Raw genomic sequence first — 19,698 nt, forward strand, 5'->3', positions numbered from 1 at the left:
ACCTCTGTTATATATATTTTCTGTTCAAAAATATATATAAAAAAGTCTCCAATAAAACTACTCGCTGAAAGTCAATGGTTTTCATTCAAATCAACAACACTGATTTTAAAAAGCATTTGACACTATTAATCATGATATATTAATTCATAAACTGGAACGGTATGGCATCAGGGGAGTGGTGCTAGACTGGATCAAAAGTTATCTAAATAGGAGGCGTCAGTTTGTGAAGCTAGGGGATTGTTCTTCATGTTTGGACATTGCCTGTGGTGACCCCAGGAGTCAGTGGCCACATTTACATGATGTTTTTAATTCCGCATTAGTTTATTCAGAATTAAATATTTCAGAATTAAAATATTCTCCTTCAAGTTTACATGGAAATAATAATTCCGAATTGGCGTTTACATGGAACATAGGTTAATTCCGCTTTATTGTATTCCGCTGAACGTCTGGGGGTCGGGAAGGGTTCCGATTGGACAGGCAGCTTATGAACGTAGACTAATTAAGGTCTACCGGAAGAAAACAAACTTTAGCTGGCTAGCGCTTTTTTGTCATCTCGGGTTAACGTTACAGCATGGACAACATAATGAAAACAGTTTTCGCAGTGATTCTGATAATAGGCCTACTATTTAACCAGCAGCTCGAGAATATTGTCAAGCTTCACGTTTGCTAGCTGAGGAGGAGAAGAGTGGCGGAGAAGGGGGGAAGAAGAAGAAGACGGAGCCGAATTAGCAATGAAATGAGCATGCGCTTCTTCTTCCTCCTTGTACGAGCATGCACCAAACAAACGGAATAAACTTTGAATCGGAATAAAGGTTTACATGATCAAGGAGGGAGTTAATTCCACTTTAACATCGGAATAAACCAACCACTTAATTCGGAATTAAGTTTGATTCCGAATAATCATTTTCAAGCTGAATAAGCGTTTACATGGTCTCTTTTAAAGCGGAATTAACTTTTATTCCGAATTAACTTGGTTTTATACGGAATTAAAGCTATCATGTAAACGCAGCAAGTGTTGGGGCCAAATGTTTATTCTATATATCAATGATATATGTCAAGTTTCTGAGATGTTGAAATTAGTGCTTTTTGCTGATAGAAATATTTCCTGTTTAGGAAATGATTTAACACAACTACAAGATGACATGAAAGAAATGACTGAATTAAATGTATGATTTGACTATAACAAACTGTCCTTAAACTTGGCCAGACAAAATTCATGCTGTTTGGAAATTGTAAATGGGATGGGTAGCCTACATATTTTAGTTGATAGGTTGGACATTGAAAGAGTTTGTGAAATAAAATTCATTGGAGTCACAATGATCAAATTAATTGAACACCACATATTAACACACAACAATTATGAGAGGTTTCAGTATTTCAATTTGTGGGGTAAGCCTATTATATGGAACGGTTTGAATATGGAGTATCAAAACTTGTATTTGGACGTATGCACTTGTATGTGTAGGCCTATATGTGGGCATTCAATGTATTTTGTGTTCTGTATACTCCACCGTTAGAAAAAGAGGGAATGATGACTGTTTTTCTAAAGATACAAAGCTTAATGTTAATCGGTGAAGTGTCCCTTTAACTACATAATCAATCGAGACTGCGAAGGCATTTACGCATCTCATCAAACCACAGATGTCAGATGTTTTCAGCAGTAGGATGGGTAGGCTAGTAATACACCTACATTTGGCCTACAACATTCACAAAGTGTAGGCTACAGCAGCCTTATGAAAGAAAGGACATAATGATTGAACTGTAGGCTATAGTAGGCCTACACAACGACACTCTGCAGAGCAGTTTCTGCTGAGCAATTTACTTCGAGTTGCTTGTGTCATCTCACACCACTGGCTGCTTTTCAGTTGGCAATTTGAGCTCTGATGGTGGCATCTGACAGCCGTCGGATCCCCACTGGGATTTTAGATCCGTGCACCAGCGGACACGTGATAGCCTCCTTGGTGTCACGTTTGCATCGCTCATGGTGACGGCATCCCGTTATCAGTTACTGAACCTTACATTCGGCGGATCATGTAGGCTTCGCTTCTCCCTAGTCTGGTAAAGTCACAGGAGGAGAGACTGCACCGATTCGGAACACCATGGCAAGTAGGCTAGCCTACATTTGGCTACAATTGGTTTTATCTTAAACCAAGTTTGTGAGGTTTTTGTCCGATTTGTGTAAAGTTTCATCTTTATTCCCATAGGCAAAGTTCCTGTCACACGATCAGATAAACGGTAAGATTGTTTTGTTGGATGATAAACAGAATAGGTAGGCTATTTAATTCTGGTTGGTAGCCAAATCTATGTGTAGCCTAGTCTACGTGTTGCCAATAGCCCTACGGGGACAACCTTCATGTTTGTAAATTGTCTTCATAATCTTTTGTATTTCGTGCTGAGCCTCAAAACATGCTCTCTTTCATGCTGAGAGACCACAAACAAGGACAAATTGTTCCTATCAGTGGCATCGTGCCCAAACTGCCCATAGAAACGGCAAATACACGGCCAAGCAGATTTTTTAAAAGGCCTATTTGGGCAATAGGCTACAATACAATACAATAGGCTACAATAGTTACATTTAACAGTAGCCTAAACCATTTAAAAAGTTGGTAAGACTACACCAAGGAGAATAGCAATAATAAATAACAATGTCAATCAGTCAATAAATAAATAGGCTACCAGGCTATAATATGCAAACTTGCTTATGCTTTTATTATTATTATTATTATTATTATTATTATTATTATTATTTATTTATTTATTTTAATAGACCTATTGTTTTACTGTTATGAAGCCTCTCTGTAATATGCTGTTGTATGTCGTTATTTTATATCTGAGTGATTACATGTACAGTAGGCCTATATGAGCGTTATCAGTGTAACAGCATCACAGCCTATAGGGAGGGAAAGTGATCTCATCGCCACCTACTGGTTGCGTTCCTAGAGTCTAGCAGGAGTGGATGGGATTATCTTTTAGAAATAATATATCTCGGCCCACAATGGGAACTTAGTTACTGTACAGTTTTTCTCAAATGCTACAACACAAAAGCCAATCCTCTAAACCAAATCACCAGTTGTTTTTACATTTACTAAATCTAGCCATAATTTTTCAATATCATAAACATTTCACATGAAAACACAATCCTCCGTTCTCTTAAATCTAAGCACATATTTCCTTGCTAAAACACATGTTGCAAAACATTCTCAAATGAAAGCTCATGTGATGCAAAATGCTTGCCACAGTCAGCCATAACTGAACACAATGAACACACCTGGGGGGTATTCCAGGTGCATTCTAGTGGTCATACTTCATACTTTGGGATTGTTTTGAGCCATGCTACGGTGAGTAACCTGGAAGGGTAAAGTCATGTCACTTGTAGTTGTAGTCCGTTTATAAAATGAAAAGAGCAATTACATTTTTTTTAAAAATACGGCGAAATAGGGTCTGATATTTTCACAGTTAATAGATTATTACAGTATACAGACTGAAAAATATTTTTGGTGGATAACTTCGCTGATTTGGCTTCGTAATATTTTTTTTTAAGAATAGGTCTATGGGACTTTACATTGGAGCTGCTCTTCGGTAGGAATGCAACCGCTTGGGGCGCTGGTTTTCGCTTTCCCTCCCTACAGTATGTCATAGACATCTAAATTGAATCACAGATAAAGGTGACCATGCGTTTTCTGTCACTGCCCATAGACTCTGGAAGACTATACAATGGTGTAAGGACTTGTTATTTTGATTGCACTGACAGTTTGTATCAATAGCCTACTTCCTTTTACGACATAAAAAAAGTGTTTTGAGCAAGGTGGTTAAGGTTTTTGTTATGGAATTTGACAGGTGCTTTTGTCCAAAGCAACTTGCAAATGATAATAAAAAACAATGTAATAGTTCAAATGAATAGTGAACAGTTTTATGTTGGTAAGGCTACATTAACTCATTGAGTGCCAACAACGTAATATTGCGTTTTCACCCACTGAGAGCACCTTTCAAATGAGCCATAGTACAGTATGTGTCCATAACCATAACATAGAATATGCTGTGGGTCTACACAAATAGTAAAAAATGATCTAGCTTGCCGGCACTCTGCGACATAGCTTCCAAAAACAGTGCAGCATTCAATAGAGTTAAAGATAACTAGAAATGCAATTCCAAGGAATTACCAGTGCATGAAATGCAAAAATAGATAGATAATGTAGATGTGGTTATTAAGGTGTAGCTAGGGTAAACATGGTGGTTGCATAGTTTACAGAGAGTTGATAGTGTGAAGGTAGACAGTTTAAAGCTGAAACATTCCCAGTTCTAACTTAACTAATGATTACTATTCCTGTTAAAATGTTAACTATGGTAACAATGATATTCAGGTTGATTGGTTAACTTAGCTACTGATTTCATGCAGTAATGGTAAAAATGTTAACTATGCTAACTATGCTCACAGTGCTAACCAGGTTGATTAGCTAACTTAGCTAATGATTTCTAGCAGTTATGCTAAAAATGCTAACTATGGTAGCAATGCTAACTTAAACTAACAATGCTAACCAGGTTGATTAGCTAACTTAACTGATGATTTCTAGAAATAATGTTAAAAATGCTAACTATGCTAACAATGCTAACATTGCTAACAATGCTAACTTGCTAGTGAGGACTTTTATTTTGAAACATTTGTTGCTAGGGTATCCATGGTGGCCACTATCAGGAAACAAGAAGTTACTGCAGTATAATCATGTTGGTTGCTATGGAAACAGTCATAAACGCTTAATTTTAATGGTTGCTATGTTGGTTGCTAGGTACATGGAGTTTTCGTGTAGTTGACTGGAAGCATAGTTGATAACTGACAGTTGGAATGGTTGAACAGTTAAATAGTTGAGTAGTTACAATGGTTAAATGATTTAATAGTGTATTATTGCAGTGAGGACCTTTATTTTGAAACAGTTGTGGACAGAGGAAGTAGTGAAACAGGATCTGTAGTCTTAATGAGATTGTATGCTTAAAGCCTGAGACAGAAGGTGCCTCTCATATAGCGTTTACGCGTCCTCTCTCGCTCCTCGATCCTCACTGATCTACATAAAGAATGATGGAGCGGCAACAATGGGATAGTCTATCCCTTCTTCTATCTTTCTTTATGTAGATCATTGAGGATCGAGGAGCGAGGGAGGACATATAAACGCTGCTTGAGAGGCACCCACAGTAAATACTTTAAAAGTTGTATGTAGATAGTCTAATTAATGTTGATAGACAGAATGTTTCATGGATGTTGATAGGCAGATTGTTTAATAGATATTGATTGACAGTTTAATGGGTGGATGAGTGAATGGTCTGAAGAAGATGAATGGATAGAAGGTTGGATGGAATGTGCCTTATATTCTTGTTAAGAGAGACACTGATACAGCTCTCTGAGAGTAGTTGACACAGGTGTAATCAATTTAACTGGCTAGTCTTAAGAGAGCCAGATTACTCTTAAAGCCTGAGACAGAGTAAATAATTTAAAAGTTGAATGTAGATAGTCTAATTAATGTTGATAGACAGAGAGTTTAATGGATGTTGATAGACAGATTGTTTAATAGATGTTGATAGACAGTTTAATGGGTGGATGAGTGAATGGTCTGAAGAAGATGAATGGATAGAATGTTGGATGGAATGTGCCTTATATTCTTGTAGAATGGAGAGACACAGCTCTCTACTGAGAGTAGTGGATACAAATACAGGTGTAATCAATTTAACTGGCTAGTCTTAAGAGAGCCAGCCTGAGACAGAGTAGATTATTTAAAAGTTGAATGTAGAGCGTCTAATTGATGTTTATAGGCAGACTGTTTAAAATGGGTGGATGAGTGAATGGTTTGAAGAAGATGAATGGATATAAAGTTGGATGGAATTAGGAGGACTTATTTTGATACTGTTGTGCGCAGAGGATACAGGGGAACAGAATATGTAGTCTTCAGAGAGATTGTAAAGCCTGAGAGAAACTGACAGTTGGTGCCCAGGTGGCCGGCCACCTGGCGTAAGATTCTAATTGCTGCCGTGATGTCATAATGAGCAATGTTAAGTCTATGGGGGAAATTGTAATAGTTTTTAACTAATAGTTTAAAAAGTATAAAAGTTACAAAGTTGAAAAATACAAAGCACACATCGCGTAAGTAAGACCTACGCGACATAGTTTGAATGGAGTTTCTACGTTAAGCGGTTGAAGCTGAATTGCGTGCGTTAGAAGAAGAAGAATAAGAAGCCTAGGAAGAACAGTACAGTGCATTTTCATGCACTGTAATAACAACTAGAAATGCAATTCCAAGGAATTACCAGTGCATGAAAATGCAAAAATAGATAGATAATGTAGATATGGTTACTAAGGTGTAGCTAGGGTAAACATGGTGGTTGCATAGTTTACAGAGAGTTGATAGTGTGAAGGTAGACAGTTTAAAGATGAAACATTCCAGGCCCCGGCAGTGGCGCAACTGGCTGGGGCACCTGCACCGTAGGCCGGCGACCCGGGTTCGATTCCCGCCCCGTGGTCCTTTCCGGATCCCACCCCGACTCTCTCTCCCACTCACTTCCTGTCATTCTCTCTACTGTCCTGTCCATTAAAGGCATTAAAAGCCCAAAAAAATAATCTTAAAAAAAAAAAAAAAAAAAAGATGAAACATTCCAGCTCTAACTTAACTAATGATTTCTATTCATGTTAAAATGTTGATTAGCTAACTTAGGTAATGATTTCTAGCAGTTACGCTAAAAATGCTAATTATGCTAGCAATGCTAAATTTGCTAATAATGCTAACCAGGTTGATTAGCTAACTTAGTTGATGATTTTTTGCAGTTATGCTAAAAATGCTAACTATGCTAACTAGCTAACTTGCTAGTGAGGACTTTTATTTTGAAACATTTGTTGCTAGGGTATCCATGGTGGCCACTATCAAGAAACAAGAAGTTACTGCAGTATAATCATGTTGGTTGCTATGGAAACGGTCATAAACACTTAATTTTAATGGTTGCTATGTTGGTTGCTAGGTACATGGAGGTTTCATGTAGTTGACTGGAGGCATAGTGGATGATAACTGACAGTTGGAATGGTTGAACAGTTCAATAGTTGAGTAGTTTCAATGGTTAAATGATTTAATAGTGTATTATTGCAGTGAGGACTTTTATTTTGAAACAGTTGTGGACAGAGGAAACAGTTAACAGGATATGTAGTCTTCTGAGAGACTGTATGCTTAAAGCCAGAGAAACTGACAGTTGGTGCCCAGGTGGCCGGCCACCTGGTGTAAGATTCTAATTGCTGCCGTGATGTCATAATGAGCAATGTTAAGTCTATGGGGGAAATTGTAATAGTTTTAAACTAATAGTTTAAAAAGTATAAAAGTTACAAAGTTGAAAAATACAAAGCCCACATCGCGTAAGTAAGACCTACGCGACAAAATTTGAATGGAGTTTCTACGTTAAGCGGTTGAAGCTGAATAGCGTGCGTTAGAAGAAGAACTAGAAATGCAATTCCAAGGAATTACCAGTGCATGAAAATGCAAAAATAGATAGATAATGTAGATATGGTTACTAAGGTGTAGCTAGGGTAAACATGGTGGTTGCATAGTTTACAGAGAGTTGATAGTGTGAAGGTAGACAGTTTAAAGCTGAAACATTCCAGTTCTAACTTAACTAATGATTTCTATTCATGTTAAAATGTTAACTATGGTAACAATGATAACCAGGTTGATTGGTTAACTTAGCTACTAATTTCATGCAGTTATGGTAAAAATGTTAACTATGCTAACTATGCTCACAGTTCTAACCAGGTTGATTAGCTAACTTAGCTAATGATTTCTAGCAGTTATGCTAAAAATGCTAACTATGCTAGCAATGCTAACTATGGTAACAATGCTAACTTAAACTAACATTGCTAACCAGGTTGATTAGCTAACTTAACTGGTGATTTCTAGCAATAATGCTAAAAATGCTAACTATGCTAACAATGTTAAAAATGCTAACAATGCTAACCAGGTTGATTAGCTAACTTAGTTGATGATTTTTTGCAGTTATGCTAAAAATGCTAACTATGCTAAACATGCTAACCAGGTTGATTAGCTAACTTGGCCAATCATTTCTAACAGTTATGTTAAAAATGCTAACTATGCTAACCATGCTAACTAGCTAACTTGCTAGTGAGGACTTTTATTTTTAAACATTTGTTGCAAGGGTATCCATTGTGGCCACTATCAGGAAACAAGAAGTTACTGCAGTATAATCATGTTGGTTGCTATGGAAACGGTCATAAACGCTTAATTTTAATGGTTGCTATGTTGGTTGCTAGGTACATGGAGGTTTCATGTAGTTGACTGGAGGCATAGTTGATGATAACTGACAGTTGGAATGGTTGAACAGTTAAATAGTTGAGTAGTTTCAATGGTTAAATGATTTAATGGTGTATTATTGCAGTGAGGACTTTTATTTTGAAACAGTTGTGGACAGAGGAAACAGTTAACAGGATATGTAGTCTTCAGAGAGATTGTATGCTTATAGCCAGAGAAAATGACAGTTGATACAGGTGTAATCAATTTAACTGGCTAGTCTTAAGAGAGCCAGAGTGTATATGCTTGACGCCTGAGACAGAGTAAATAATTTAAAAGTTGAATGTAGTCTAATTAATGTTGATAGACAGAGAGTTTAATGGATGTTGATAGACAGTTTAATGGGTGGATGAGTGAATGGTCTGAAGAAGATGAATGGATAGAAAGTTGGATGGAATGTGCCTTATATTCTTGTAGAATGGAGAGACACAGCTCTCTACTGAGAGTAGTGGATACAGATACAGGTGTAATCAATTTAACTGGCTAGTCTTAAGAGAGCCTGAGACAGAGTAGATTGTTTAAAAGTTGAATGTAGATCGTCTAATTGATGTTGATAGGCAGACTGTTTAGAATGGGTGGATGAGTGAATGGTTTGAAGAAGATGAATGGATAGAAAGTTGGATGGAATTAGGAAGACTTAAGTTGATACAGTTGATACAGGGGAACAGAAAATGTAGTCTCAAGAGAGCCTGTGTATGTCAAAGCCTGAGAGAGAGAGAGAGCTGCTGCACCTGGACTGGCCACCTGGCGTATGATTCTAATTGCTGCCGTGATGTCATAAAGGGTAATGTTAAGTCTATGGGGAAATAGCTCAATGTTAAATCTATGGGGAAATCGTTTTTTAATTAATAGTTTAAAAAGTATAAAAGTTACAAAGTTGAAAAGTCATAGCACACATGTCATAAGTAAGACCTACGTAACGCAGTTTGAATGAAGTTTCTACGTTAAACGGTTCAAGCTGATTTGCGTGCGTTAGAAGAATAACTAGAAATGCAATTCCAAGGAATTACCACTGCATGAAAATGCAAAAATAGATAGATAATGTTGATATGGTTACTAAGGTGTAGCTAGGGTAAACATGGTGGTTGCATAGTTTACAGAGAGTTGATGGTGTGAAGGTAGACAGTTTAAAGATGAAACGTTCCAGTTCTAACTTAACTAATGATTTCTATTCATGTTAAAATGTTGATTAGCTAACTTAGCTAATGATTTCTAGCAGTTGTGCTAAAAATGCTAATTATGTTAGCAATGCTAACTTTACTAACAATGCTAACCAGGTTGATTAGCTAACTTAACCAATGATTTCTAGCAGTAATGCTAAAAATGCTAACTATGCTAACAATGCTAGATTTGCTAACAATGCTAACCAGGTTGATTAGCTAACTTAGTTGATGATTTTTTGCAGTTATGCTAAAAATGCTAACTATGCTAACAATGCTAACTATGCTAACTAGCTAACTTGCTAGTGAGGACTTTTATTTTGAAACATTTGTTGCTAGGGTATCCATGGTGGCCACTATCAGGAAACAAGAAGTTACTGCAGTATAATCATGTTGGTTGCTATGGAAACGGTCAAAAACACTTAATTTTAATGGTTGCTATGTTGGTTGCTAGGTACATGGAGGTTTCATGTAGTTGACTGGAGGCATAGTTGATGATAACTGACAGTTGGAATGGTTGAACAGTTAAATAGTTGAGTAGTTTCAATGGTCAAATGATTTAATAGTGTATTATTGCAGTGAGGACTTTTATTTTGAAACAGTTGTGGACAGAGGAAACAGTTAACAGGATCTGTAGTCTTAATGAGATTGTATGCTTAAAGCCTGAGACAGAAGGTGCCTCTCATATAGCGTTTACGCGTCCTCTCTCGCTCCTCACTGATCTACATAAAGAATGATGGAGCGGCAACAATGGGATAGTCTAGCCCTTCTTCTATCTTTCTTTATGTAGATCATTGAGGATCGAGGAGCGAGGGAGGACATATAAACGCTGCTTGAGAGGGACCCACAGTAAATACTTTAAAAGTTGTATGTAGATAGTCTAATTAATGTTGATAGACAGAATTTTTAGTGGATGTTGATAGGCAGATTGTTTAATAGATATTGATTGACAGTTTAATGGTGGATGAGTGAATGGTCTGAAGAAGATGAATGGATAGAAGGTTGGATGGAATGTGCCTTATATTCTTGTTAAGAGAGACACTGATACAGCTCTCTGAGAGTAGTTGACACAGGTGTAATCAATTTAACTGGCTAGTCTTAAGAGAGCCAGAGTGTACTCTTAAAGCCTGAGACAGAGTAAATAATTAAAAAGTTGAATGTAGATGTAACCCGACTGAAAACAGCCGTCTGTTGACAATTTGATTGTATTTCCCCTTTACACCATCACAATGAGAACTCCGGAGTCAGAAATATTTATAATAGTCTTTATTACTAAATATTTCCAATAAAATATGCAGTTCAATAATGTATAAAAACTAGAGAAATTGCCTGACAATATTTTCACAGTCCAGCACCAATTCAAGCCATACATCAAAGTCCAATAAAGAGTTCACGTCACGTCCGAGTCCCAATGGCAGAGAGAGAAAGTTCACTTCCAATTCAGTCAATGTGAGCGATTCACCCCCACGCCAGCAGGGGGAGACAGTTCGTCAAACACCGGTCGCTTCCGGGAGCTCCGCGGTCGAGGAAGCCCAGTCGAACAGCTGATAGGGTAAACACACATTCAGAACGCAGCCTGCCCAGTGCCGGCTAATTTCAAACAGCAACAGTATGGATAAGCTAAGTTACTTTCCTTTACGTGGAGGTCTAGGCGCAGCTCACAAACAATGCATCCGGTCATCGATGTTGGGTCGCTCTTCTCGGAAGGGGATGATCTGGGAATACACAAGCACGACCTCAGGCCAGCCGATCACACACTAAGATAACGGCGAGGCTATAAACACAGCAAGCTAGGCAAAGCAAGCAAAAGCACTTTCCTTCGTTAAGATGAATGGCGAGCGTTGTAACATCCAGTGTCGATTCCTTCAGTCCGAGCCGGAGACGGGGACAGCTGTCGTCGGGAGATCTGCGCCGCTGTAGCCTTCAGTTATGCCAGGGTCCACCCCGACAAGCATATGAGAGTCCTATTTATTGGGAGACTGATCCTTGATGGACGAATAGGATCGCAAATGTCATTGGGTTCGGAAATGAGACAATTAGCAGCAGGTGCCTTAGATGATATGTCCGTGACCAGGTAACCACAGCACACAATCGTGAGAACACCACAATAAACGGATATACATTGTTTACACACTTCATATACACAGCAACCAAATCCACCCAAGAGCACATTGATTACACAACAACATTGCACACGTGAGATCATATCATCAATGTCCTACTACAGCCTGTGACACTCCCCCCCCCTTTGACCATAGTCGTCCCGACAGCATTCTAATACCCATATCTGTCTGGTGGCCTACCCATATTCGATCTCTGAGACTGCCGAGCTGACGGTACCTGTTCTGGCTGTCCTACTGGCGGGGCTACTGGTGGGGCTACTGGCACTACATCCGCTTGACCTGTAGGAGAGGCAGATGCTGTAGGCACAACAGTTAGAGGCAACAATAAAGGCCTGGGGCCCAAGACACTTGGGGCAGAGGGGCTTGGTTCCTCGGCCCTTGGGGCAGGGTGCAGTACCTCTTGGGGGTCAAAGGGACAAGGTCGTAGATGGTTGCGATGGATTGTCCGGATAGGAGTCTCCTTTCCCTCTGGTCTGATTTGGAAAACTGGCAGGTCAGGGCGGGTTTGTCCAAGAACTACATAGGGCTGAGACTGCCAGTGGGGTGCCAACTTGCCTTGTTCTCTGCGGCGGAAGTTGCGTAGGAGTACCCGCTCCCCTGGCAACAAGGGTATGGACTTCGCCTTCCGGTCGTAACGGGCCTTGTCCCGCGTTCTGGCGTCTCTCGTTTGGGATGCTACTTGCTTGTAGACCCGCTGTAGGGTCTGGTGATGCTGATGTACCCAGCCATCCAGGTCATGTCGCTGGGTTGTCGTCGGGGCTCCTGCCATGGTATCCACAGGTAGGCGAGCATGTCGGCCAAACATCACAAAATGAGGTGTTAACCCAGTCGTCTCGTGAGTGGTGTTGTTATACATCTGTAGGAGGGTGGGCAGATGGTCTGGCCAATGTGCCTGGTCATCCGAATTCAGACCTCCTAATAGAGATAAAAGAGTCTTGTTAAATCTCACAGGCCCCGTTCCCTTGGGGCCTGTACGGGGTTGTTCGGATCTTGGAGCAGCCATAGAGGCGACACAGCTGGGCTACTAAGGCTGACTCAAAGGACGCCCCTTGATCGGATAATATCCGTTCAGGACACCCCCACGGCTGAATGAGGTGACGCCAGAGGACCCGAGCCGTAGTGACTGCCGTCTGGTCTTTCGTAGGGACAGCCCATCCAAACTTGGAGAAAAGATCTGTCATCACCAGCAGGTAAGGGTAAGCATCAGCTGGTCGGCCTAAGGACAAATAGTCTATTGCGACAGTTTCCAAGGGGTATGATGTTAAAATAGGCACTAGAAGTGCCCTTACCTCTGGGCCCCTTTTCTGTTGGATGCAGTTGGAGCAGGAAGAAGTCCATTTCTGGAGGTCTGTTCCCATACCTGGCCAGTAGAATGCCTTCCGTAGTAGCCCTTCGACCTTTGACATGCCCATGTGACCCGAAGCCTGGTGGTAACGATCCCAGAGTTCCCAGGTTTTGTTCTCTGGGACAAGAATCTGGGCAAGAGTCGATCCAGTGTGCCGTTCCTGGGCCTTCCGTACTAGCACGCCGTCCTGTAAGTCGAGCCGTTTCCACTCCCGTAGGTAACGTCGTACTGCTGGAGATTCCTCTTGTCTTTCTTCCGCCCCTGGGAAGTAGGCCCTGGTCACCCATCCCTTCAATGTGTCCAGTGTTCGGTCTCTCTCTTGCCAGTCCTTCCAGGAGTCTGGAGTCCCCATGGTGACTGTGCTGTCGATTGCTGCCGTTTCCACCCGGATCTGTGGCTCTTCTCCCACTTCCTGTGGCAAACGGGACAAGACATCAGCATTACGGTTCGAGCGGCCTGGGCGGTATTTCAGCTCAAACTCGAAATTTGCTAATTGAGCTGCCCACCGCTGTTCTGTGGCCCCCAAATGGGCGGTCTCCAGATGGACGAGGGGGTTATTATCTGTGAAAGCCAAGAACTTATGACCCCACAAATAATCCCGAAATTTTTCAGTAACAGCCCACTTGAGGGCTAGAAACTCCAATTTGAAAGAGCTATAATTTTGATCGTTCCTTTCAGTTGGGCTTAGACTTCTGCTGGCATAGGCTATGACCCTTTCTTGACCATCCTGTACTTGTGCCAAAACAGCGCCCAACCCCCCAAGGCTGGCATCAGTGTACAGATGGAAAGGTTTGGAAAAATCGGCAAAAGCCAAGATGGGTGCACTCACCAGGGCTGACTTCAATGTCTCGAACGCCACTTGACAATCAGTGGTCCATTGGATGTTACTTGTCCCCTTTTTTGTTCCTACCAGGAGTGCATGGAGAGGTGCTGCTACCTTGGAGAATCCCTTTATGAACCTGCGGTAGTATCCAACGAATCCCAGGAAGGATCGTACCTGCTTGATGGTCGAAGGAACTGCCCACTCCTGTACTACCGCAGTCTTCCCGGGATCCGTGGATATTCCCTTGTTGGAAATCACATGGCCAAGGTAAGTGACTTCTTTCTGAAAGAGCTTACACTTGGGAGGCTGTAGTTTTAAGCCATGTGTTGCCAACTTTTGGAAGACCTGCTCCAGATGCTGGAGGTGTGTGTCGAAGTCCGGAGAATAAACGATGACATCGTCCAGGTAAATCAGGAGGGACTCGTTCACCTGTCCCCCTAAACACCGCTGCATTAGGCGTTGAAAAGTTGCCGGCGCATTGCAAAGGCCAAAAGGCATACGATGGAACTCATAAAGGCCTAAGGGGGTGGTGAACGCAGTCTTCTCGCGATCTTTAGGGTCCATCTCCACCTGCCAATAGCCACTGGCAAGATCTAGAGTTGAATACCAAGAGGCTTTGGTAAGGCTGGTGAGGGACTCTTCTATCCGGGGCAACGGGTAGGCGTCTTTGTGGGTCAGGGTGTTCAGCTTTCTATAGTCTACACAAAAACGCCAAGACCCATTCTTCTTTTTCACGAGAACAATGGGTGCTGCCCATGGGCTAGAGCTTTCTTTGATCACTTCTTGTTCTAACATGTTCCGAAGGAGCCCCTTTAACTCGGTGTACAGACTGGGAGGGATAGGCCTGTAACGCTGTCTACTTGGTGGTGCAGATCCAGTGGGAATGGAATGAAGGACGGCGGTGGTCCTACCAAAATCTTCTTCCCCAGCTGCAAAAACCCTCTTCCATCGATTCAGCAGGGAATCCATCTTATGCTGTTGCTCTGCAGAAAGCCCATCTCCCTTCAACAGGTGGACGGGGTGGTCATCTTGCATGGTGGTCTGGATCGCCTGCACGTCTATCTCTACGACACCAGAGTCCACGATCTTCAACACCAAGTCTCTTCCACCCTGGACTTGCATTGGATCCACCTGGAAGACATTTGCCAGAGGGCAGCGTTGAGGCATTTGGACAGGGTATGGGTTCAAGTTACGTACCCTTATAGGCAGACGTCCCTTCACTACCCAGGCAATAGACCGTGCCACCTGCCATTCCTTGTCTTCCTCAGTGCCTTCCACCAGGGCACAAAAGTCCTGGCTGTTTGGTGCTCCGTACAGCTGTGTCCACAACACCATCTCGCTGTTAGGGGGTACATAAACTGGGTCTTGTCGTGTGAGCCGGGCTACTCCCACCTCTTCCTCAGAGGGCACAGCCACAGACACCTTCTGACAAACAGCAAATGCCCGCTCCCACTCCCCTTTGGCCCTAGAGGTCATGGTAGCACTGAATGCAGTCATCCCTGGATGAACCCCCTGAAACAGCTCCCTCCAACAATGTGAGATCACATTCATCCCCAGGATACCCCTTTCTGCCCCCAGACACTCATCCCTAACAATGATAACCCCCTTACTTGGTACCTTCACCCCTCCCACCGAGAAGTCCAAGACTGCGTAGCCAGTGTAAGGAATCTGTAGTCCATTGGCAGCCTTCAGGGTGAGCCATTCTAAGTCTTGTGGATTCCGTTTAGTTTCTCCAGCCAGCCACCTCTGAAAGAATTTTTCACTGAACAAGGTAACTTGTGAGCCTGTATCTAATAAACAGGGCACCTTCACCCCTGCCACTGTGATATCCACCCCTGGACATTCCCCAACCATTGCTGGCCTGTCTAACCCATCTCTCTGTCCCCCCTCCCCAACCACTCGGCTCTCAGTGGCTGGGGATATTAGTTTAACTGTCCCCGTTCTGCAGGGCACTGGCGTTGGATATGGCCGGCCATCCCACAGCCTCTGCAAATGGGCTGGCCTCGCGAGTCCCATTCAAATGCCCGAGGTCTTTGAGAAGGTGTATATCGGCCTCTGTGTACTCTTTCTTGGGGGGGTGGGGTCTGTACTCGGTTTGGAAAAGGAGCATTGTGTGGGGAGTGTTGCTTTTTAATCTCTTCTATCAAGGTATCCTTTAATACAGTTAACTGGTCTTGCATCTCCTTTTTAAGCTCAGCCCTAACAGTCTCTTTCCACTCCTCCATGCTAGGTGTTGTTCTGGCTGGTTGTGGCTGTGGTGCAGAGATGCGTGATGTACTAGCAACCTCCATCTTTAACTCAGCTTCTAGAGCTCTAGCCTCCCCACATACCTCACTGAAGGAGAGCGCTGCATTCCTCCGCACCTGACGATGAAGCTCCTGCTGCACCACACCAGGCCTCAAGCCGAGGACAAGCTGATCCCGTGCAGTCGTCTCATCCTGGGCAGAGCCGTCTGGTTCCTGTTCTCGCCATCTTCGGAAGAGTTCTCGGAGTCGAAGAATGAAGGCTGCTACGGTTTCATCCTCCTGTTGGTAACACTTAAAGAACAATGCCCTCAACTGTGCAATGGAAGTTGCCTTTCCATACAATTTAGTTAGTTCTTGTAGTATAGATGCACTGGATGTATGCTGTCTTCGGTCTAACAGCTGTGCCTCTCTCTTGGCTTCGCCCTCCAATGCCCCCAGGAGAAAATCCACCTTTTGTTCCTCATTTAACCCCTGTGCCCTCAGCATCGCCTGTACCTGCCCTTTCCACTCCCCAAATCTCATTTTATTAGGATCACCACTAAATTTTGGGATCCATGGAGCCCCCATGAACCAAGGAATCATCATGGCATTTATTACAGGTGAACCCTCTGGCCTTACTCCGCTGCCCTGTGCTTCGTCCGTCATTCTTCACTGTGAGGTGTGAAAGGGGAAACCTGCCCGACTACGCCAATAATGTAACCCGACTGAAAACAGCCGTCTGTTGACAATTTGATTGTATTTCCCCTTTACACCATCACAATGAGAACTCCGGAGTCAGAAATATTTATAATAGTCTTTATTACTAAATATTTCCAATAAAATATGCAGTTCAATAATGTATAAAAACTAGAGAAATTGCCTGACAATATTTTCACAGTCCAGCACCAATTCAAGCCATACATCAAAGTCCAATAAAGAGTTCACGTCACGTCCGAGTCCCAATGGCAGAGAGAGAAAGTTCACTTCCAATTCAGTCAATGTGAGCGATTCACCCCCACGCCAGCAGGGGGAGACAGTTCGTCAAACACCGGTCGCTTCCGGGAGCTCCGCGGTCGAGGAAGCCCAGTCGAACAGCTGATAGGGTAAACACACATTCAGAACGCAGCCTGCCCAGTGCCGGCTAATTTCAAACAGCAACAGTATGGATAAGCTAAGTTACTTTCCTTTACGTGGAGGTCTAGGCGCAGCTCACAAACAATGCATCCGGTCATCGATGTTGGGTCGCTCTTCTCGGAAGGGGATGATCTGGGAATACACAAGCACGACCTCAGGCCAGCCGATCACACACTAAGATAACGGCGAGGCTATAAACACAGCAAGCTAGGCAAAGCAAGCAAAAGCACTTTCCTTCGTTAAGATGAATGGCGAGCGTTGTAACATCCAGTGTCGATTCCTTCAGTCCGAGCCGGAGACGGGGACAGCTGTCGTCGGGAGATCTGCGCCGCTGTAGCCTTCAGTTATGCCAGGGTCCACCCCGACAAGCATATGAGAGTCCTATTTATTGGGAGACTGATCCTTGATGGACGAATAGGATCGCAAATGTCATTGGGTTCGGAAATGAGACAATTAGCAGCAGGTGCCTTAGATGATATGTCCGTGACCAGGTAACCACAGCACACAATCGTGAGAACACCACAATAAACGGATATACATTGTTTACACACTTCATATACACAGCAACCAAATCCACCCAAGAGCACATTGATTACACAACAACATTGCACACGTGAGATCATATCATCAATGTCCTACTACAGCCTGTGACATAGATAGTCTAATTAATGTTGATAGACAGAGAGTTTAATGGATGTTGATAGACAGATTGTTTAATAGATGTTGATAGACAGTTTAATGGGTGGATGAGTGAATGGTCCGAAGAAGATGAATGGATAGAATGTTGAATGGAATGTGCCTTATATTCTTGTAGAATGGAGAGACACAGCTCTCTACTGAGAGTAGTGGATACAGATACAGGTGTAATCAATTTAACTGGCTAGTCTTAAGAGAGCCAGCCTGAGACAGAGTAGATTGTTTAAAAGTTGAATGTAGAACGTCTAATTGATGTTGATAGGCAGACTGTTTAGAATGGGTGGATGAGTGAATGGTCTGAAGAAGATGAATGGATAGAATGTTGAATGGAATGTGCCTTATATTCTTGTAGAATGGAGAGACACAGCTCTCTACTGAGAGTAGTGGATACAGATACAGGTGTAATCAATTTAACTGGCTAGTCTTAAGAGAGCCAGCCTGAGACAGAGTAGATTGTTTAAAAGTTGAATGTAGAACGTCTAATTGATGTTGATAGGCAGACTGTTTAGAATGGGTGGATGAGTGAATGGTTTGAAGAAGATGAATGGATATAAAGTTGGATGGAATTAGGAGGACTTATTTTGATACTGTTGTGCACAGAGGATACAGGGGAACAGAATATGTAGTCTTCAGAGAGATTGCCTGAGAGAAACTGACAGTTGGTGCCCAGGTGGCTGACCAGCTGGAGTAAGATTCTAATTGCTGCCGTGATGTCATAATGAGCAATGTTAAGTCTATGGGGGAAATTGTAATAGTTTTTAACTAATAGTTTAAAAAGTATAAAAGTTACAAAGTTGAAAAATACTTTGCCCACATCGCGTAAGTAAGACCTACGCGACATAGTTTGAATGGAGTTTCTACGTGAAGCGGTTGAAGCTGAATTGCGTGCGTTAGAAGAAGAACTAGAAATGCAATTCCAAGGAATTACCAGTGCATGAAAATGCAAAAATAGATAGATAATGTAGATATGCTTACTAAGGTGTAGCTAGGGTAAACATGGTGGTTGCATAGTTTACAGAGAGTTGATAGTGTGAAGGTAGACAGTTTAAAGATGAAACATTCCAGTTCTAACTTAACTAATGATTTCTATTCATGTTAAAATGTTGATTAGCTAACTTAGCTAATGATTTCTAGCAGTTACGCTTAAAATGCTAATTATGCTAGCAATGCTAACTTTACTAACAATGCTAACCAGGTTGATTAGCTAACTTAACCGATGATTTCTAGCAGTAATGCTAAAAATGCAAACTATGTTAACAATGCTAAATTTGCTAACAATGCTAACCAGGTTGATTAGCTAACTTAGTTGATGATTTTTTGCAGTTATGCTAAAAATGCTAACTATGTTAACAATGCTAACTATGCTAACCATGCTAACTAGCTAACTTGCTAGTGAGGACTTTTATTTTGAAACATTTGTTGCTAGGGTATCCATGGTGGCCACTATCAGGAAACAAGAAGTTACTGCAGTATAATCATGTTGGTTGCTATGGAAACAGTCATAAACACTTAATTTTAATGGTTGCTATGTTGGTTGCTAGGTACATGGAGGTTTCATGTAGTTGACTGGAGGCATAGTGGATGATAACTGACAGTTGGAATGGTTGAACAGTTCAATAGTTGAGTAGTTTCAATGGTTAAATGATTTAATAGTGTATTATTGCAGTGAGGACCTTTATTTTGAAACAGTTGTGGACAGAGGAAGTAGTGAAACAGGATCTGTAGTCTTAATGAGATTGTATGCTTAAAGCCTGAGACAGAAGGTGCCTCTCATAGCGTTTACGCGTCCTCTCTCGCTCCTCCCTGATCTACATAAAGAATGATGGAGCGGCAACAATGGGATAGTCTAGCCCTTCTTCTATCTT

The 19,698-nt window shown here is 42.0% G+C and overlaps 1 protein-coding gene across 1 annotated transcript in view; it reads left to right on the forward strand.

Annotated features, from left to right (window-relative positions):
- Positions 1–2,038: 2,038 nt before the first annotated feature.
- Positions 2,039–19,698, forward strand: part of LOC134093956 (calmodulin-like protein 4) — a 28,849-nt gene continuing 11,189 nt past the window's right edge. The window contains exons 1-2 of the mRNA XM_062547292.1: positions 2,039–2,102; positions 2,205–2,235. Of these exons, the coding sequence (XP_062403276.1) occupies positions 2,100–2,102; positions 2,205–2,235 (34 nt within the window). The 5' untranslated portion in view covers positions 2,039–2,099. The remainder of the gene's footprint in view (positions 2,103–2,204; positions 2,236–19,698) is intronic.

Source organism: Sardina pilchardus, chromosome 10, assembly GCF_963854185.1.
Source record: "Sardina pilchardus chromosome 10, fSarPil1.1, whole genome shotgun sequence".
Taxonomy (NCBI): Eukaryota; Metazoa; Chordata; class Actinopteri; order Clupeiformes; family Clupeidae; genus Sardina; species Sardina pilchardus.